This window comes from Daldinia loculata, assembly GCF_022478755.1.
Source record: "Daldinia loculata strain CBS 113971 unplaced genomic scaffold F4817scaffold_16, whole genome shotgun sequence".
NCBI classification, from domain to species: domain Eukaryota; kingdom Fungi; phylum Ascomycota; class Sordariomycetes; order Xylariales; family Hypoxylaceae; genus Daldinia; species Daldinia loculata.
The window spans coordinates 61,035-82,242 of record NW_026054870.1 but is presented as its reverse complement, the minus strand read 5'-3'; the positions used below and the strand labels follow the sequence as shown (position 1 = coordinate 82,242).

The following is a 21,208-nucleotide window of genomic DNA, read 5'->3' as shown; positions in this document are numbered from 1 at the left end:
ATTCGGCTTTAATATGATAGGAGCTCGGGCCATGTAAACTCTCAATTGAACTCTATCAGCGGTACTTCGTACCTTTAGCTCCAAAAACTTTTTTTTTTTCTTCTGAAGCTCGAAGGAAATTTTATGGGAGCTTAAAGTTAACATAACTTTTTCTCCAATTGTCTCCGCGAAACCCCTAACGCGACAAACGACGCGATAATACTTATCGCAAACATCTCAAGAATCATACTTAACTAATCTTCTTATTTTTAAAACATGGGCTTTACTCCACGAGGAGGTAGAGGCGGTGGCCGCGGTGGTTTTGGCGATAGAGGCGGCCGAGGTGGTTTTGGCGACAGAGGTGGACGAGGTGGAGGTGGCTTTGGCGGCCGTGGAGGTGGTGGACGAGGTAAGTTTAAATATGCGAGCTTTATATATTTCAGGATATTAGTTATTAACCATCTATTCTACAGGTGGTGGCCGAGGCGGCTTCGGTGACCGAGGTGGACGTGGTGGTGGTGGTCGCGGCGGTCCCCCAAGAGGAGGACGAGGTGCTCCTCGCGGTGCTGGACGCGGTGGCGCGAGAGGCGGCGCAAGAGGTGGTGCCAAGGTCGTTGTTGTAAGTTACAGGCCTCGTTATGAGCTGGCTCGTGAACATGATCATACTAACCATATTTTAGGAGCCCCACCGTCACGAAGGCGTTTTCGTCTCGCGGGGCAAGGAGGACCACTTGCTCACCCGAAGCGTTGCCCCTGGCATCGAAGTCTACGGCGAGAAGAGGATTACCATTGATAATACTACTAAGGCCGAGGATGGTACGCCTATTACCACCAAGGTCGAGTACAGAATCTGGAATCCTTTCCGAAGTAAGTTGGCAGCCGGTATTATCGGTGGTATCGACAACATCTACATGAAGCCCGGCTCCAAGGTTTTGTACCTGGGTGCTGCCTCTGGTACTTCGGTTTCTCACGTTTCCGATATTGTTGGCCCTACTGGAAATGTCTACGCCGTTGAATTCTCCCACCGATCTGGCCGAGACCTGGTCAACATGGCCCAAAACCGAACTAACGTCATCCCTATTGTCGAGGATGCCCGACACCCCATGAAGTATCGCATGCTTGTACCTATGGTTGACTGCATCTTTGCCGATGTTGCCCAACCCGACCAGGCCCGTATTGTTGCGCTGAACGCACACATGTTCCTGAAAGTTGGCGGTGGTGTAGTTATCTCTATCAAGGCGAACTGCATTGACAGCACAGCTGCCCCCGAAGCAGTCTTCGCGCAGGAAGTGCAGAAGCTGAGAGCAGAGCGTATCAAGCCCCAGGAACAACTGACACTAGGTATGAGTTCTTTTCCTCTTATCAAAGTTGCTTACCACTAACTATCGTAACTAGAACCCTATGAGCGAGATCATTGTATCGTGATTGGACAATACCAAGAGGCGAATTAGGCACCTTATAGGCTAAGAGGAAAGCAACCTATTTTGTGTTATATTACGGTCTTGATGTAACGATCATAATCCACGTGGTTCGTGGGATGGAGTTATTCCCATCAGGCAACGGCGACTAGGCGTTCGGAGGGTCGGTTTATTGATATTTCATCTGTGCATCAGTTTCCATAGGGAAAAGTCTATCTGGACAATACCACGCAAGCAGTTCGATCCACACATTTGTCTATTCAATCTCTTGTTATAAGGTATATCATTGTTACTATGGCATGTTGATTACATCGCCGTATTATCAAGATCTAGTATCTCAACCCAGATTACTCTGATTCTGGCTATCATATCGAGACCAGTAGCTCTACTCTCTTATCAACCGTCAGCATAGTATACGAGACAAAAACACCTTTATTTACTCCCCGTGTGTTCCCCCTACATGCCACAGCGCCCCCTATCTAATCGAGTGAGCTTAGTTCTACGATGTTCAACATCTAGTAGAGCTGGGTACTAGTGAATAATATTTGCTTAAATAACTAACATAAACATTCATACCTCTAGCTCTACTACTATCTATTTTGATAGATCCTTGACTATCTAGAGAGTTGTCTAGATAGCTTTGCACATATTCAGTCATCTTTCAGTCGTCTTCGACTTCCCCAGCTCTACCCTGATCCCTTATGCTCCACTGGTTGAGGCCCACGTTGGGGTTGAGATTCGATAGAGGCCCCGACACTTCGCCGCAGCTAACACCTAGCAATCCAAAGCCCGAGATCGGCAAAGTTCCATTACCGTCGCCCCCATATATCCCACCGCACGGCATATTTTCCTGGGACGTCGCAAGCCCGCCGTCTTGTGGTTGCGCCGGAAGGGCCTCGGGCGGGTGACATCCTGCTGACGCAGACCAAGGGGGCCAAACCCACGGCCCAGGCTTTGGTACCGGACCTATCTGCTCTTCTTGCTGCTGCTGCTGCCGCTGCTGACCCCCTGTGCCCGTAGACAGGCTAATAGGAGGCAGAGAAGTAGTAGAAGCAGTAGAAGTAGGCGACATATCCCCACCGACTAGCAACACCCGCACCACAGGCTCCGGCTGCCAGTCCATCTCATCTCCCGTCCCAAACCCGACTCCCACCTCGTTGGCCCACGCGGCGAAGCGCTCGTTGCATCGGCTCAAGGCGCGCACGGCCCAGTTCCGGAAGCGCAGGTTTGCGCGGCGGACGGAACTGCATTCTGTGCAGGACCGGATGTTGTTGTTGTTGCTGTTCTTGCTTTTGTAGACGCCGTTGTGGATGTGCCGCGGGGAGAAGAATGAAGAGTTGAACGGGTCGTCAATGCTGGTGTTCTCGTCGAATTCGGCGTCGGCGTTGTCTGTGCTTGCGGCCCTGGGGTGTCTGCGGCGGTTATGTTTCGTGTTGGGGTTGGAGTTGTTATGGGAGTTGGTTCTGTACCCTTGGGCGCCGTGATGAGGATTGTGGTTGTTTCGTGAGTGCTGGTCTTGCGAGAAGGATGGGGCACGGTTGTTTTTCCTGTTGCTGCCGCGGTATGGCGACTGACTACGGCCACGCGGCGGATTATAGTTGTTCTGACTTCTTCTCTTCGACGAATGGCGACCCTTCGTGGTCGGAGGGTCAAGGCCACCCATGGGGTAATCATCGTCGAAGTTTACGCTTCGCGGGCCTCGCCTATTGTTAGCGCGAGTCGCTGGGCTCCGGAACTTATTGTCATTTCTTTTCCTTGCCATGACTTCTACACTACTCACACCCCAGGATGCTTCTCTGAGTTATTTGATGAACTTGTTCTTGGTATGACTAGTTCTTCTAGGCTAAACGTGTATAAGTTCTGCCGGTACCTGAGGTCGCTGGGGAGATTCTAGCAGACATATTGACGCCGCAGTTCCTAGGACGACCGAGGGGAGCCTGGTAACTCTTAAAGGGAGCTTCCTCCATCTTAGAAGTTCTCTGATTTCTATCTCCTGAAAGGGTGCAAGCCAACTACATAGATGTTATAAAGTTAGTAGGCAGGTTCTAGAAAATAAAGGAAAGGGTCTCCCTAAATAAAGTGACGATGTTCCCCATAGGTTACGGAGACTACGCTGAAATTTGATGCCGTAGGGACCGCGAGATCTAGAAGTTTTCCACAGCAAGGGTATTTGAGTCGTCTTATTTAACTTAGTACACAAAGAGCGCCTCAGACAGTACGGAAGAGCTCGTCAGTAGCCATGCAACGGTTCTCAAGATTCACTTAGTAGACAATGGCGAATGTGAAGGCCGGGAGAGTCATAACTGAACGAACGAATAGCGTCTGACATCCGTGTCGGTTGCTGAAAGCCGTGGACCTTTATAAGTCTAGGCGAATTTCTATTATGAGACATAGTTTCAACGCCAACAAAGTTGGCTGGGTAAAAATAAAGGTCCATTGTTCGGCTCTGGGTCTGACGAAGCATTGGGTGAGGGTGTAATATGCTTGCTTGGTTGAGATTCTGGGGAAGGCTCGTAATGCCACTTTGCATATAAGTTCGTTTTTATTGTTGGCCTATCGCTTCTACTGTTCTTGTCTTTCATCCAAGGATGTAAGAGACAACTTCTTAATCAATCTAAGTAATCTTTAGCAAACCTCGACGTCGTCATCGTAGAGGACAGTATCCCGAAGTTCCATCAGGTCCTCTTGAGAAAACCCCGACCGCGCTCGGTTTACCTCTTGCCGTCACGAAAATGATAGATACCTGTTAATGAAACAATGCTTGACGGTGTTGAAGAACCTATTGTCAACACAGTCACATCGCGCGGACGTTCCAACTAACATACCTGCATTGTGCTATATCCGAATCTCGATAGGATACGAAGCTCTGCACAACCTTGAAGATGTGATCGCCCCTGCATCGGGGGTCCGAGATAGTACCCGCGGCAATTCTCGGATTCCTCAGGCGGGTTTACTAGTCACGGAGATTTTATAAAGACGATGACATCGGATTATGCGGTGCTCTGTGCGGCCCTGCGTGTTCTCGCATACGCTTTGACATTCAAAAAGATGCCTAACTGCTTGGCGGCTAGGCCATGAGACAGTTTGAGTGCTTCCCCCAGGTCCCCAAGCTATCGAAAAGAAGTCACCGACGCCGGGAGTTATTTCAATACTAACGTGACAAGGGATCTTGACGCTAGACGAGGGATTAAGTAAATAAAATATAGTTGTCTGGTTTGTATGAGGAACGCTAGTTTCAATAGAGACTTCGGACCAGCACCGGGACGAAAATGACTTGCAAGCACCTATGTTGGCCTACGGACGCTAGGTGATTCCAAAGTCTGACAAGGAGGACGGCTAAAGAAAATACCTGAGGTTGACTTGGGAGTCTTTTCTAGTGGGTAAAGACAGAAAGATGTCAACTTATTATAATGTTAGTCGTCGGGTTCTTGGCTGAGCGACTCAAAATGGGCACTGTGTACATGGTTGTAAATTGTATAAGTCTTGGTCATGGATTTGATCTCGTCCCTGTACCCAACCGTAGCTTTTCTTTCAAGACGTTAGGAGATCTCCGGACGATGAAGCAGCATGAACCGGGTAAATGCTCAAACCACAACGAGGCCCCCGACGTAGAACGTAGTGCGAACTCGTTGATCGAGGCCTTGGGTACACTCCGTTGTCTAAGAAGCCTATCATAGCTCTTGGTTCTGGCATGGAATAGCTATGGTCGTTATCATCCACTAGCTAGGTATATCTGCTTTTGAGAAGGAAAAACCCTTAAACGTAGGTAGCCTACGTTTTTTATGCTTTCATTAAGCTACGGTATTCGTTCGAGGGAATGGCGCCAGTAGAGCATCTTGATCGTTGAATATCTTGAACTGAGCCTAGACAGCTCCTTAGCGAGGAATTGGTAATTCGTGTTGCTATTACAGTATAAGACATATTAGAAGTAGCCTGTTATAGCTGGCTGTGCCGCAACATTTTATAGTAGATCACCACGTGGAGATTGCGAAATCGTGGTTGACCTCGATCAAAATCCTGTAGGTTTTGGGAAGTAGGCCGCATAATAAAACGTGCACGTGCCATATTACTTAATAGACGAATCTACTCTAATAGCTTGGTATTCCATACATATTAGGTAATAAACAGATTATTCCCTATCTTGCTAACTACATATCCTACAAGCCGGTTTTTCTTACCACGGTTGGCGTCAGCACTTATTCCATCTTACCACACTATCTCATCATCTCCAACCGTGAGCATTAAGTATAATTACATCAGCATAACGATCGCAAACATAGACAACTGAACGAGGATTCGGATAGCGTGCTCACGTCTGAAACATGTACACACCCATATCGTTGCAGAAAAGTGATGCATACTTAACAACTAAAGAAGATACGCGATACGCAGCCTAAACAAACACCAATTCGCCTGTTCTCATTGGAAAGACCCTCTTCCAATAGCAAACCGCTATCTATACTATGTAGTATCAGTAATCCCTACTTCAGCCAGCCTATCCACGGTCGGATTCTCCGGTAATATGATGGCTTTCTTGATGGCCATCATTATTGCCTATCACAGTAGTATTCCCCCTACTCCGGTGAGCCACATGTAATCCACAGATGACTACAAAGGCGCATTTCTGCGCACTTTCCAATAGTCTACATAGTATCATCAGCAGTCTCATCCCTTTTACTTTCAATCGCTCCTCTTAACCATACTGTTCCTAGCTCCTGTCGCTTTGACGTGCCAACCGTCTGCTTGGCGAGAACACCATCGTCTGCCAAGTTGGGGTAATAGGTTACTAAGGGATTATGGAGCCGGGTTCGCCTGGATATGTTTCGACTATTATCCACATATCCTGGGGTTGCCTTACATAGCTGCTCGAGATGAGTTGCAGAAAAGCCCACACTTGCATACTGTGTAGTACAACTTCTGTCCGTCAACGGAATGGGTACAGACGCACGTCAGCGTCAACACCCTACAGGCCGGGACGAAAACATCCTGGTTCCTACAGCTTGTAACTATTTCTCTGACTGATATTGCTGGTCAAATCCCAGAATAATCGGCCTGTTATCCTTGCTTACTCTGCCTGTGTCTTTCTCAATACATACTTGCCGCAAATTCTCTTTACTGTTCAATTTCTTATTTGATTGGTCCTGGTACCTGAGGAACCCTCTCAGGAGCCGAAGCCCTTCTTCTAGTTCGCTTTGGTCAAGCACCTGGGCCCTGGCATAAAATACACACGGGGCTTTCTTTATTAGTCGCGTGGCATCCCAGTCAGAATCCAGGAGATACATATCTAGTATTCTGTCCCTCCAAAGATGTTCTCAAGAATATCCACATCGATAGGAAAGGCTTAGACCCATGCAACCTCAAATAAGTTTACGAGTCCGGTGTGAGTGGACGCTAGAGTATAAGATTCTCTTGAGACCCGACTGTTGATACTGTGGATGGACAAGTGGACCTCGAAACTTCGTTACGATTCATGAATCACAAACACATCTAACTAACTCAACCCTATCGATATTTGACGACTCACATTGGTTTGCGTATCTCATTCACATGGATGATGTCAACTAGTCCATACTGCTGGAAAGCCAAACGTTGATTAATGACTCAGGCGTTCCTTCGGCCAGTTATGCAGCTTTCATATTTATATCGAGTGAAGCAAACATAGATCCGGCATCTCTATTTGACTACCGACTCGGTAGCGGGCCGTTCCTGTTCGTACGATATATCAGCTCGGAGCCCAACCATCGAACCAACTACACCTCAATTCCCTTGAATCTAATATTAACTACTATACGAAAATGGGGCGTGACTTAACAGCAGGAGAGCTCGAGGCGATCAGCGTCATTGAACGAGTTGGCTCCATATTCTCGCTGTTGGGATGTCTTTTCGTTATCATTACCTTCTCTTTCTCGAAAGCTTTCCATAAGCCTATTAACCGCCTAGTCTTCTATGCCTCCTTCGGTAATATGATGACCAACGTGGGAACATTGATGTCGAGGAGATATGTGACGGAGATTGATACATTTGGATGCCAATTTCAAGGATTTCTTATACAAATGTATGTCATTTGCCAATACATATTCGCTCGACTTACTAAACTATCCAAGGTTCCTGCCCGCTGATGCTTTTTGGACATTGGCTATGGCATTTAATGTCTACTTAACTTTTTACTACAAGTTCGACGCCGCTAGGCTCCGTATGATGGAAAAATGGTTAGTTCAAACCCAACCCCTATCCCTTAAAAGCTACCTAAACATGGAAACTCATGCAATACCAACTTCAGGTACCTCTTAATATGTTACGGCATCCCATTCATTCCCGCGCTCACCTACGTTTTCGTGAAAACAGAGTCGGCTGGCAGGATGTATGGCAATGCCACTTTATGGTGTTGGGTTAGCTCAGGATGGGACATATTTCGGATCATTACTTTCTACGGTCCTGTCTGGTAAGGGCTCGGGAAAAATTGATGCTTCTAAGATCGGCATTACTGACACTACTTAGGGTCGTCATCTTACTTACAATGGCTATTTATATTCGGGCAGGAAAAGACATATATCAGAAGCGCAAGCAACTACGGAATTTTGGCGCCAGCAGCAGCGCTCATGATCCCGATGCATTGAATATGAACGACCCCTATTCGGTGAAGACAACCGAAGTAACAGTCACGTCCGAAGCTGCTGAAGAGGGCGGAAGTGGAATCGACCTTGCACCCCTTGGACGATTCGGCATGAATAAGAGCAACCCGTCGTACTCGGTAACAATATCGTCGAATAATACAAAAGGTAACAGCAAAGCGCAAGAGGAGGATATCGTGCTTCCTATCCAGAGCAACGTGCCGCAGACACCATCCGCAGTTCAGTCACGAGCAAAGTCCCAAAAAAGAAGGGCAAACTTTGAGGCCAACAATGCTGCGTGGTCATATAGCAAGTGCGCCATCCTCTTCTTTACGGCGCTCCTTGTCACTTGGCTTCCCTCGACAGCGAATCGCGTGTACAGTATCGTCAATACGAACAGCGCGCTAGCATCCCTCGAGATTATGAGCGCGATCGTTTTACCACTTCAGGGGTTCTGGAACTGCCTGATATACGTCGCGACAAGTTGGGAGGCAGTGAAGGTGTCGTTCTCGGATCTCCGGATCCATATCACCGGTCGACACCGCGAGTTGAGCCAGTACGGCAACGGACACCAGGACAAACGAAATTTCGCATTCAGGCTTCCAAGCCGAAGCTCACATAAGGACATAGAGAGCGAATCAATGACGGAGTTAGCTAATAGCGGCAGGACGTCGCAGTCTCGCCAGGATGCTAAAAGGTAAGCAATATAACGGTGTCAAATATTAGATTTTGATTTATATTTTTATTATTTATCCCGCTTCTGAAGTGCACATATGTATCTTGGTAAGCGATGCTTTTCGCGTGTCCCAAAACCTTGTAATCATATAAATTCTGCCATCGATGAATTATTAACCGAACGATACGCGATTCAGCCAATGTGGTATTCTAGAATCCAAGACGCTGTAGCGTCCCTGAGTTTCGCCTTTTGCCAAGGTCAGTTGGATAGCTCGGGACAAATCAGGATAGAAACTTGGTTTGGAAGATAGGTGTGAATCGTGATTCCGCTATGAGGTGGTATCGCCCCTTGACATAGCGGGACGAGAGGAGTAAGATCCGTTGGTCGGCCCTTTCCCCTCAACGCTAAAGTAGCCAAAATATGGAGAAGTTCAAGCTTTCTTGGGTCGAGTGCGGCCGAACGCTTCTTTTTAACCTTCCTACTCGAGCACCGAGTTACATACGCGGATACTACAAGTGTATGAATTATCGGGTCCAACGATAGTTGAGCGGCCGCATATGCAGGTACCTAATATAATGATAGATCTAGCCCAGCGATTCGACTTGAGCGTCTCATGCTCATTGGTATCTTGTTCCTCTTTGCATGTGCGTTCTTTATTTCCGATATTGCCGGCTTAAAGCGAGAAGGAGAGGAGGTGGCTGTGAAAGGCAAGATCTTCGCCGGGAGAAGAATATCTAGTTAGAGACGTAACATCTTAGAGACGTAACATCGTGCGTGATTCGGAGAGTATTCTTCTGGCCTATCCTAGTTCTGTCTGGCGCACTGTTCAATACATTGGCCCATCAACACTGCTTGAAAAACACAGCTGCCTAGATAGCACTAGGATTGATAGTTTTCTACCTAAGGCATAGGGGCCCCCTTGGCGTACATACATCAAGGCATTGCGTTCCTGATGGTAGATACAAGGGTCTTATAGTGTAGTATAAGTAATATGAGGTGGACCAGTAAGAATATAGCGTCCGTAAGGCTGATCTGCTACTGTGGTACCATAGCTTCACAAACTTAAGAAATACTACGCGAGATTTAGATGCTCGCGCAGGTGAGAGGCGTAGCAAGATTGAAGAGTTTCTAGAATTATTGTTTACTTGGCTATATCAACAACCCTATATTGTCATCATACATCCTTAAGATACTTACTCACTTAGTTAATCAACAAATAATAACTACCGTCTTTCCGCTAATCACATTAAACCCTTCCCAATATTAGTTTTAACATTAAAACAAACCTGTTTTCTATAAAACCTGCGGGGTAAAAATCGAGGAGGAAAGTTCCCTAAGAAGTTTCAAAAATACGGGAGTTAGGTTCGACTTCTCTCGTAGGTACATACGATGTATTTCATGAAACACCCCGGGGATCTATTGGCCAATCGGGTGTCACGAATTTGAGCTCTCAGGCTCGAAAAGGTAAAGCTACTTGCCCCAGGAACCATGTACCTGCATAAACACACGAGTTCTCTGCGGTGATATCCCCAAATGAGGAAGACAAGACTTTCCCTCTTCCAGATCTGATATATCTAACGGAATGATAATGCCGTTATTCCCTGGATATTTATTAGTTCAGCTTGTTCAACTTGCTAGAGAAATGTCAAAAAGGAGTAGTGGGATTACAAAGCGACGGGGCGAACGCAAGGAGAAAAATTCTCGGTAACGCAGAAATCTCACCGTCGTGATCCGTATTCCATGCAGCTATGGCCCATGGCTTCGGGTCTAGCGAATTGGACCTAACATTGGACCTGTCATGACGTGCCAAGAGTGCTCGGTTCCGCTGGCAATTGATTATGGACTGCTAGGGGGTGACAAGGGACGTGCAAAATTCAAGACACTCCACTATATCTAGGACTTTGGATGGCAGAAACTATCACTTTTATTCCGTGTATCGTGCCAGCGTGCTTACATGTTTAATAGTCGGCATTGAGTTAACTGGCCTTGCTTTATATGATTAAGCGAGCCAAGCAAAACAAACAATATTCTGTGACGGCTTCGATATTCCCTTTACTCGTCTCCTCCAGCAGCCTCGTATGTCAACTATGAATTCACATGCTCAACGGCCGAACTCATGTATGAGGTCATTTTTTCGAGATAATTACAAAGCCGCAAGCATACCCCTTGACTATGATCATCAATCTCCGTAAGGCTATCACTTTCGGCTATTCTCAGTGGCGTCGTCCGTGCGGTCGAGGCGCTCTTTTGGCACGAACCTCGAGTTCGACGGTTGGGCACCCAGGCACCTAAGTGTATCTACCACATACCTGAAAGATCTCTCTATGCGCTTATCAGATGAACGGTAGGCCGAATGTATCCACAGCATGCACGTACTATACGCCAGCATGTAAATCTAGCAAACACGCTCCGGTGGGGAGCCATGGAATTGGAAGAGATCTGCCGATTCGCTTCCATAGGTTGTACGATGAAGGTCCGAGTTGCCTGCGTGCTGGAGAACGTCAAAACACATGCTTAGCCCAAGCTCTACTCTATTAAGTACTATACGAGATGCTAGGTAGGTATTGACAATATCAAATTTAGCCATAAGCCTCTTCACGTGATAAGGAGGAGTATACAGGAACAGACAAACCGAAGCGCAATCGCAAACACCCATTGCAGATACATGATTTTGTTCCTGCGTATGAATATGCAGGTACAAAAGCAAGCAAGCGCATGGGATGGCCCCTACATATGCACCTAATGCAACGCCTCCCAACTCATCCCGTAGACGACCATCTACAGGATAGAATAACACATCGCTTATCTACCTCAGCAAGTACCCGCAGGAACACCTGAGCCCCAAGTCGCTTGCCTTGAAGCCGTCATACGGCCCCGACTCTTAGATCTCAAGATCTGCTGCGGAGTGACGACTCGGCGCCATGTCTCCAGCCACAAATACCCGATCCATGGGTTCGATGCGTGGGTGGCTGCAGCTTCTCCAAACGTGCGTGGTTCGGGTATCCTGGTATACATTCTAATGTTTGCTGCGATCCTGCTACGGTCCGTGGATCTCGAGGACGTTGTTTTTGGAAACCAAGGAGTTGGGTGCTTGGTGGGGTGGTTTGGGACTCCCGTGTTCGTGGGAGATTAGACCCTTACGTTAGGACTCTTCGCTTCTGGTGGTGTTCTGAATGGGTTGAAAATTGCAATTAATAAAAGGACCTGATGCTTTTTGGAATACTTTATCTCTCCGGAGCATATATAATAGAGGATATGTTACCTTGACCTCGTGGCGTAACGCTTTAACTCGACTTTTCGGCCTGTCTTGAAAGTATTTAATCCTCTTGACCTAGTTATAGTAAGGACTCTAACAGAGATAGATATTTTAACTTCGAGTCTTTAGCCAAGATGATAGAATTGTAGCATAGTGCTATGAGGGTTGAATAAGATAGTAATTAGATTACTCAGATAGGAGATGAGGCTCTTCTTATATCTCACTCTTTACAGAATCAACCTTTTAATTCGCCGCAGCCCTTAGTATCCCTATTAACTATCTACGATCATATGTATATTAAGTTTAGGTAGTTAAGTCTTCAATAAGCGACACTATTTGAGTATTACGACGTAGGTGACGGCTAGTATGATTGGCACACGACTAAGTGCGGTTTGAGTTAAAGAGGTATAGATTTAACAAACTGCGTAGGTAAGTATTTATAAGCTACTTAGTAGATCCAATGGGAGGAAGAGTATTTACTTAGAGGTTTAATCGTAAGCCGTATAAGTTGCCCAGGCAATATGTTGGTTGCAAATATACACACTCCATACCGTCTATTAGGTAGAAGATGCTCTTTCTAATAGATAGTAACAGGCAGATGTAAACTATAACTAAGGAGAAGACGAAAAGAGGGCAAGGAGAAAAAAAAGAGCTTAATGACCTTAAACTTGCTCTAGGTATGATGCTATCCTGATGAAGAGCTCTCGGTCTTGGAGGCAGTGATTTGGTTTCTCTGTTCCACGTAATTATAACGTACTCTCATGTTTACCTCCTAAGGATCACGATCTTCGCCGCGGCATAGGAGACCGAGGTGTAAAACGGAACGTGGATCCACTGATGGGGAAAAAATACACGCACACAAAAAACACAAACAAACACCAAAGTGGAGTGGAGATGCTTATCGTTTGGAAGATATGGCATTCCGGAAAGGTCGGGGATAACTCGAAGCGGATTTGGAAGTGTCAAAGAGTACCTAGAGAGGAAATGGGCGGGAAGGTGCGTCTCTCGATCTTATTAGTGCAGGCTCCCGCGGTCTATCTCTCGGGTCGAGCAGGTACGAAGGTGATGTACTTGCCATGATTTCGAGATGCAAAACCGGCTTAGAATTTGATCCAGCTTCAAATTTGTCTCACCTTTCAATCTAAGTTTCCAACCTTCCTCGGATTTTCAGGTGTTTCTCAGGTGTTTCTCAGGTGGTAGTTATCCAGTCTCATCGCTTCTCCTCTATCTCACTTTATATGTCTTGGTTTACAAACCTACCTACCGCCTTCTGCATCCTTACTTCACCTCAAGTCCCATCACTAATTCCGTGTCACTCTAGCAATTGAGGTAGTCAATTCGTCAACAGTGAGTGGCGGGACTTTTGAATCTTTTACCAATACCACCGTACACGAAACTCAGCCATCTTGGTGAACCTCTTTTCTTCTAACCCCCTAACCCCCTAACCAGCCAGCCCTTTAACATTCCGATCTATCCGATACCTGATTAAAACCAGCACGAGAGGAATTTATGAGAGGACTCTTCTAATCCTAGATAATAATAACATGGCTCGTTCAATCCTTCTTGGAAGTTAACTTGACTGCCGATGAAAATTTGGCCCGTCATTACACTACCTTTGTGTCACAATTGCACCGAGTCCTTGAAAGTCCCCATCCACCAAACCTACCATCATTATACAGATTATACCGCGACGGATACCAATTCTTCACAGGAAGGCCTTAGATGGCAAGTCAACCATAAACAGCCATCATGTTCGACGTTCTCTGGACTGATCCCAACCGGGAGTTGGTGGGCGAGCGGATAGTAAGAAAAGAGCAAGAAGCTAAGATGAAAGAAAAGGAGAAAAAGCAAAAGCCTGAGAATGGCCGTCAATCTATCTCGACTGAGAGCTCGACTTCTAGTGACCGGGGGTTTGGAATATTTTCGGCTAGAAGCCGAAGGAAGACCCCAACGTCACCTAAGCCAAAGGACCCGACCACATCGCCCGCTCCTCCAGCTCGTAATGTTGGCAAGGTCAACCGAACATCATCTTACGGTGTCAAGACTCTGCTTCACCATCAGGATGAATCGGAGATTACCGTAAAACCTGCCGAGAGAGGCTACCTCCCTACCCAAGTTTCGGAAGCAGCCGATGTCTCTAGTCTGTCGTCGCCAGGTGGGAAGCCTGAATCCTCTGAGATGATATATATAATCACTAATTCTCGGCTACGGTAGATTCCACGTTGTCGAAATGGACAGATCCATCTGCTGTTACCAATAGCACTGGCGTCGGGGCCTCCGTGAGCGACGCTACTACCAGTACGAAATCGGAGTATTTGATTCAGACCCTAGGGCCATCTTCATTCATCACAAGAACTACCGAAGTAGTGTACTCGCCCCATGATCCAGACACGGACGTTAACCAGTTGATTTCCGAAGTCCATATCTCGGCTGGCCGAACAAAGGCCCCAACACCACCAATACCGGATTTCCCAGAGAGAACGTAAGTCTACAAAGCTTATAACGTGGTGGCCGAGATTATCCTAATTTTCTTCCAGGAACTTCTTAGCATTTGATGATCCTGGCTCTACTAGACCCTCTTCTAGGTCGCTGCATACGCCACCTCCTATCGAATTCCATCATAATACCGGCATATATACTCCAGGATGGAATGGTATCGATAGACTAGGAAATGCGGACGCCTGGAAGCCTCCCCACGAGTGGGATTGCACTCCGAATAGAGAAACGATCACCCAATCCGACGAGGAAGGATTGCACAATTCATTGATCAGTGACGATTCCGACAGATGCATGTCTCCGAGCCTTGCGGCGCTACAACGTGAGGTTCGAATGATGGCAGCGGCAAGTCCGGAGCTTATGCTTGCCAATATCAAATCTAGCATGGGCCATTCTTCGGACGCAACGGTTTACAAAGAACTTGAGATGACTAAGAAGCGTTGGATGTTTTCTGCCCTACAACACGAGGGATATGTTCCGCTCGTGGAGCGCGCAGGTAGCTGTCCCGGGAGTCCGGATTCGTCGAAGCCCCCTGGATCTGCCAGGATCCTTGCACTCTACGAATCTCAAGGTGTGTACCCCAGTGAGGAGGCAGTTTCCTTGAAGTCTTCCTAATAATACATATCTAACTAGCATCTGCTTCGTTTCTCGCTGCTCTACATCCGCAAGCCTCGATATCACACCTATCGCCAAAGCCGATATCTCCAAATTTATTTCCAAACGTCCAGCCATTACTTGTGCCGGCAATATCTGCATCGGCAGGTTCTCGGCCGCTTGCTCCACAGCTGTACTCAACTGTAACATGTTTACCTATGCCTGCATTGTTTCCTTCGAGCGAGATCCCTCCACTTCTCCGTCACATCTACCGCTGCCTCGCCCCCGGCGGTGCTCTACACTTGACCCTTATAGACCCTCAACCAGTCTCATCTTCAATGGGTCCAAAATTGCGACAATGGTTGTTCGAGAACCTCTTGATACAACTCGAGAAGAAGTGTCGTACTACGTTACCAAGTGACACATTTCCCGCCTGGTTAGCTGTTGCGAAACTTCGTGGATTCGGAAGTACCATCACAACTATCTCCGTACGTGCCGTACACGAGTGCGCTACTACGACAGAAGATATGAAGGACCAATCATCAGTAGAAAGTGAGCTCCGATGTCTCATCTCAAGAATGTTGTGGCAAGAGATATGGGGAAAATTCGTCCACGCCGACCGATGGTGGTGGGAGGAGGAAGACATAGTCCAGGAATGTATCGAAAGGGGGACTTACTGGCAGTACTCCCACATCGTGGCAGTCAAGAACAATAGGCAGTCATCTTAGCCCAACTCCTACTGATTACGAAAATTATGAGCAGGGGAAGGGTTGGAGGTTGCATGCAGAGTCATTCTTTCGGGAATTGAGTTATCAAAATGGTAAGCAACTACTCGAGCTACCTCATCGTATGGTCGTTTGAGAAGAATTATTCGACAATACTGCGCCTTATATGCTGCTAAGGACAGCAAGGCGCCTTTATAGTAAGTTGTCTGAAAAGCTGTCGCGCTATGTAACGCAGCGGGTCATATTCACTCTTACCAAGGCCTAATGTTGGTGGAAGATACCCGGATGCAAGTCTTTCGTTTAGCTGATATTCATTTGGTATTCTCTCGCTCTTGTCGCAGATTCCATGCTAACTTTGATTATATTATCACTCTAAGCATTTCCAATAAGTGAGCGAAAAACCGTTAAATGTACCTACATCTCCGTGTTTGGAACTGTTGTAGCTGGAGCAAATAAAATTAATATTTAGTCTAGGTACCTCCTATACGTGTACGTAGGTAACGTTGTCCCTCATATTTTCGTGCTTCTTCGACATGTGATTGCATTCTAAGCCTATAATTCTTGCTCTTAGGATGAATCTAGGCGTTGGCCCGACAGTTTGGGTCTCCGAAACCACATGATATTGTTCGTTCTAGAATCCTAATGGTAGAGTCTTTGATGCTAGGGAATATACTGTGATGTCATTAGGGAGTATGTATGGTTGCAAGAGGGTGGCGAGCGAGTGCGTCTGTACCTCTTGCTACCCGAGTTACGTGCGTTTGGAAATGGCACAGGCGGTCTACTTACTGTACGGTTAGATCGGCTGGCTTAATCACTAGTGAATCTCACAGCCACGAGGGTTCTTCTTTAGAATAGCTCGACTTTGTCCTTTCTAGAAATATCGTGCTATTTCTAATACCTTAGGTACCTTAGGTATAGGTATGTATCAAAGCATCTTAGCTTATATCCCCTCCCATCGTCATCCGCTTCGCTATAGCCCCCCCCCCCCCCCCCCATTCTCCGCCGCCACCCAGTGCGACATTACCACAGAAGCACCAATCTAGCGTCACCCGCAATTCTTCGATCCTCACCTCCTCGCGTAGTCTCGAGCGCGGTCGAGGTTAAAGGCGGCGCTAATGAGGGCCAGATGGCTAAAGGCTTGGGGCGTGTTGCCTAGCTGCTCGCCGCTGCGCGCGATCTCCTCGGAGAACATGGACAGGTGGTTCGAGAAGCTGAGCATGTTCTCGAAGAGGTTGACGGCGCGCTCGAGGTACCGCGGCTCGTAGACCGATGCGCGGGTTAGCGCTTCGACGAGCCAGAAGGTGCACATGCTGAATGCGCCTTCGTGGCCGCCGACGCCTGGGGGGGGTGGGTTGTGTTAGTAAAATAGGTAGTAAATACGTATAGGGGGTGGGTGGGTAGGTTATGTCGCGGGGAGGGAGAGGGGACTTACCGTCGTTGGCGAGCTCCGTGTTATACCGGTAGACCAGGCCTGCGCTCGTTAGCCCGCCTTTCTCTGGCGCGAGAAGGATGCGGTCGACGGTGTTGAGGAAGCGCGGGTCGTTGGGGGTGATGAAGAAGACTAGGGGCGCGATTAGGATCGAGGAGTCGAGGATGGTGTTGTTTTCGTAGCTTTGGATGAAGCTTTCCATTTCTGTGTTGTAGCCTGATCTCTTGTATTAGTCTGGGTACCTAGGTATGCTAGTGAGAGTGGGAGTGTGAAAAGAAGGGTTGTTAGGTTACCTTTCTCCATGACTTCTTCGTAAATAGCGTCTCGAGCCGCGAGCCACTTTCCGCGGTTGGGACATGGGAGACAGCGCTTCTCGGCGAGGCGGACACCTCGGTCGAGGGCGACCCAGAGCATTATTTTCGAGTAGACGAAGTGTTGCTTGTGGTTGCGGACTTCCCATATCGACATATCCGGTTCTTGGAGGCCATCTTGTTAGTGCTTAGTTTCCTCTAGATTATGGTGTTTTACATACCGTGAAGTATTGTTAGAACGTGGTCTGTCTAAAGTCAGCCATTGTTTTTTCCATCCGGGGTTGTTTGACAATACGACCTACCAAGCATTTTGCGAACCGAAACCCAAGTGTCCCATGATATAGGCTTTCCATACTTGTTGTAAAGATATATGGCGTCCATCAGTTCGCCATATGTGTCGAATTGCTTATGGAATGCAGCTCCATTGCCGATTCGGACCGGTCTACTACCTTTGTAGCCGTCGAGATGGTCAAGCTCTTGCTCCGGTATGTCGGTCTCGCCCCTAATGGTAAACATGATCGGTAGATCGCTGCCCTTCGCCGTAGTCTTCTGCAGTATTCCGCTGATGAACTCCATATAAGCGTCCGCTTCTTGCGTAAACCCCATCCGTAGCAAGATGTAGATTGTGAAGCTGGAATCTCGGACCCAGGAGAAACGGTAATCCCAGTTTCTACGCCTAGTTAGTTACTATCATTTCCTCGCAGCTTACATGACAGAAATAGGACCTACCGAACTCCACCGATCGCTTCGGGTATTGAGAATGTAGGGGCCGCGACTATGGCTCCTGTGGGCTCGTACGTTAATAATTTTAATATCATGAAACTTCGCATGACTACCTCGCGCCAGGCGCCCTTATAACTGCTTTTAGAGAGCCATTTAAACCAGTACGCCTGCGTGTTATGTTGTTGAGCATCGAGGATCGTAGTTGTGATGTTCTCCGTAACGTGGTTTGGTTTATCTTCTCGAATAACGAATGAAATCGCCTGGCCCTCTTGCAGCGTAAAATTGGCGACAACCCCCTCGCCTTTCATACCATCTCTCTGCACCTTTTTGAAAAGAAGGGTTGGGCAAGTATCTAACTCTCCGCCGCCGCAGTCGATAGTCACATCGAGTTGAAGATTTAGGTCCTTGCTGTGGAAAGTGACAGTCTTGCTCTGGGGACTATCAACTCCACACACTTTTTGTAGTATGGTAGTCGTGTGAGACTCCCTTGCATAGTCGAACGCTGGGAAGACGTCCACGTCTTGACGTATATTAGCAGCTCGACCTTAGCGATAAGGACGATGGATAACATACCTAATGACATCTGACCGCGGATGCACTCGACTCGCCGAACTAGCCATTTCTTCAGCTCTTCGTATACGCTCCTGGCCTCGCGATAGGCACTGTGCTTGTATTTCGTAGACGGAACGGTAGACTCCTTGGGACGGGGGAAAAAGTCCACAACGTCGACGACGCCATCTTCGTTAATATAGCGAGTTTGTAAGATGGCGGCCGATGGGAGGTATTGCTGCTTGGTTGTGCATGATGCGGGCTCAGGGGGGGCTATACTAAAGTAGCCCCCCTTGTGCTTGTCCAGGAGACGGCCAAACACGGATGGAGAGTCGAAGTCTGGCCTATGACTGGAGTTAGCTTAAATTCTACTTCAAAACTACTTCTTGTCTTGAATAAATTTAAAATTGTTGATATAGCAAGAGACAGTTAATAATAGGTCACTTTGCTTTATTTTCGGGTAGAAACCTAGGACGATACCATAGTAAGAAAAACTCACCAGCACATGAAATCTGATTAGGCAAAGCGTTCTCTTGTTAGCTTTCTTGATACTTGATAAAAAACTTAAACTTGAGTACCTAGGTAGGTAAAGACGGTTTCACTCACCTATACTCCCATCCATGCTTACCAACGAGCAAGTTCTCATATTCCCAATCATGCCATAATTCTCAATCGGAAGATACCCAGCAACGTCTCTTGTAGAGACGTTTAGGGTATTACACTTAGCGGTAGCCATGGCGAGCGAGAATGAGGTCTGCCGGAGTTAAGGTATGAGGACGGGAGCTTCGGAGTCTTGAAATGGCTAATTTCTTCTTACGATATCTATCGACAATTTGAGTGTGTATAATCTTATTATTATGATAATACTTGACTAGTTTTCCTAATCCGTAATTTAGTAATAAGTCTCAAAGTGATATACGTCAATGTCTTGAACAATAAAGCTGAATTGCTGGCTATAATCCTGACATCATACTAAAGTCATGAAGTGGATTGGGAGAGCTCCAGTGTAAGCTCCCCACGATTCCCCGGGGCGGCTAGTTGTTACTGTTAGTGCCTTTTGTATTAGATAATCAGACACTAGGACTAACATCTACGTATGTGTCTTAGTAAGGCCACTGCATGAAGGCAGCTTATGCGCGTGTGCCTTATTCCCATGGTTCAGTTAAGACATTTCGAGATTGGTATCTTGGTAGCTACCTAGCTTACATAAGTTGATACTTGATAATGGATAAGTTTTAGCTATGTTGTTTACATACGTCATCAAGTTGATTATAGCAGTTTCAGAGGAGCAATCTCGGCGTATTGCACGGCAGCTCTGTTAAAGGGTCACATCCTTTTTCGAGAATTTGTTATATATTAGGTACCTAGACTGTAAATCGTGTAGGCTAACCGGGGACTATCTATTCCTAGGTGCAGAATAAGGCAACATCTTAGTAATACTAATGGTAGCCTGCTAATACAAATATGGGAGAAATGCGACCGAAAGTATGTTCAAGAGGAACAAATTTCTTCAAGTCGTATAATTCGACGGGCTACGAGTAGATAAACGGGTATAGTTGGGTTTAAGGTTCTGATGTATGAGGAATTTTAGATCCAAAAATAGACTTATCTAACCTTATATGGAGACGGTTGGCTAGATCGTATATCTTAGGTACCCGCAGGATTAGCGCCTAGTTAGTACTAGTATTTTGTAACACCTTTAATGTTGTATTAATTAAGCTAGCTATTACTTGGATAGTCATGTAATACGGAAATGTTAATTCTGTCAATTATGATGAATTTTTAAGGCTTTGCACTAGAATTCGATCTGTTTGATCTACAGTTCTAGGTGATAATAAAGTTGTTTCGATCGAGCCTTTCCTCTAACCGGGGTTACTGCACCCATGCCTTGGATTGTACATGAGTGGACGTGCTTGCGGAGAAAGCCCACATATGACATAGGTATGTACATGAGATAGGTACATTAGGGTACACTATCTCAAGACCTACCAAGATGTGATATGTGAAGACGCAAGTACCCGAGGTGATTTGGTACAAAGCATGTGGCTGGTCAATATTAAGCACTATCGAAGCACTTTCCCGAATGTAATATATATTCTCCTTTTGTAATAATACAAACAAAGCTTAGACTTGTATACGATGCACTCCCAATAACTCTCTTACCATTTTGGTCGATATATCTGTTCGGATTAGTTAGGTGCAACCAGAAGTGTACATGAGACCTATCTTTTATAAGGCCATTATGGTTTCAGCTGGGTTTAGGCTTAATAACGGGATACAGCACCCAATATCCATTGCATCGCCTAAATTAGGTAGTTGCGAAACAAGGCTAGGCTTGGTAACATGTTCAGAGGAGAGCTGACTGCTGCGCAAGCCTTGGTTAGTAGGTAGGTACCTAATATGCCCATAATATATGCCCATAATATATGCCGGTACCACTT

The 21,208-nt window shown here is 46.7% G+C and overlaps 5 protein-coding genes across 5 annotated transcripts; 3 read left to right on the top strand and 2 right to left on the bottom strand.

Annotated features, from left to right (window-relative positions):
• The first annotated feature begins 88 nt into the window (after positions 1-88).
• Positions 89-1,869, top strand: F4817DRAFT_333360 (Fibrillarin-domain-containing protein). Its single transcript, XM_049302755.1, has 4 exons — positions 89-388; positions 453-598; positions 660-1,320; positions 1,375-1,869. Exons 1-4 carry the CDS (start codon positions 256-258, stop codon positions 1,428-1,430), a joined length of 996 nt encoding a protein of 331 aa, XP_049160323.1. The 5' UTR covers positions 89-255; the 3' UTR covers positions 1,431-1,869.
• Positions 1,370-3,403, bottom strand: F4817DRAFT_59037 (uncharacterized protein). Its single transcript, XM_049307671.1, has 2 exons — positions 1,974-3,403; positions 1,370-1,876 (listed from the first exon to the last, which is right to left on the bottom strand). The coding sequence occupies exon 1, from the start codon at positions 3,157-3,159 to the stop codon at positions 2,059-2,061; it is 1,101 nt and encodes a 366-aa protein (XP_049160322.1). The 5' UTR covers positions 3,160-3,403; the 3' UTR covers positions 1,370-1,876; positions 1,974-2,058.
• Positions 3,404-6,936: 3,533 nt separating this feature from the next.
• F4817DRAFT_59012 (family A G protein-coupled receptor-like protein) lies at positions 6,937-9,120 on the top strand. Its single transcript, XM_049307670.1, has 4 exons — positions 6,937-7,452; positions 7,502-7,606; positions 7,678-7,839; positions 7,896-9,120. Exons 1-4 carry the CDS (start codon positions 7,193-7,195, stop codon positions 8,707-8,709), a joined length of 1,341 nt encoding a protein of 446 aa, XP_049160321.1. The 5' UTR covers positions 6,937-7,192; the 3' UTR covers positions 8,710-9,120.
• A 4,569-nt stretch (positions 9,121-13,689) lies between these two features.
• Positions 13,690-15,758, top strand: F4817DRAFT_364245 (uncharacterized protein; the record flags this gene model as incomplete). Its single annotated transcript, XM_049306727.1, has 4 exons — positions 13,690-14,095; positions 14,155-14,422; positions 14,478-15,007; positions 15,070-15,758. The coding sequence occupies 4 exons, from the start codon at positions 13,690-13,692 to the stop codon at positions 15,756-15,758; spliced, it is 1,893 nt and encodes a 630-aa protein (XP_049160320.1).
• A 994-nt stretch (positions 15,759-16,752) lies between these two features.
• On the bottom strand, positions 16,753-20,137 carry F4817DRAFT_333350 (glycoside hydrolase family 15 protein). The gene is made up of 11 exons (XM_049302754.1): positions 20,024-20,137; positions 19,856-19,964; positions 19,374-19,801; positions 19,267-19,279; positions 18,792-19,111; positions 18,225-18,738; positions 17,798-18,165; positions 17,717-17,740; positions 17,478-17,660; positions 17,188-17,400; positions 16,753-17,093 (listed from the first exon to the last, which is right to left on the bottom strand). The coding sequence occupies exons 3-11, from the start codon at positions 19,501-19,503 to the stop codon at positions 16,822-16,824; spliced, it is 2,037 nt and encodes a 678-aa protein (XP_049160319.1). The 5' UTR covers positions 19,504-19,801; positions 19,856-19,964; positions 20,024-20,137; the 3' UTR covers positions 16,753-16,821.
• Between the last annotated feature and the right edge of the window lie 1,071 nt (positions 20,138-21,208).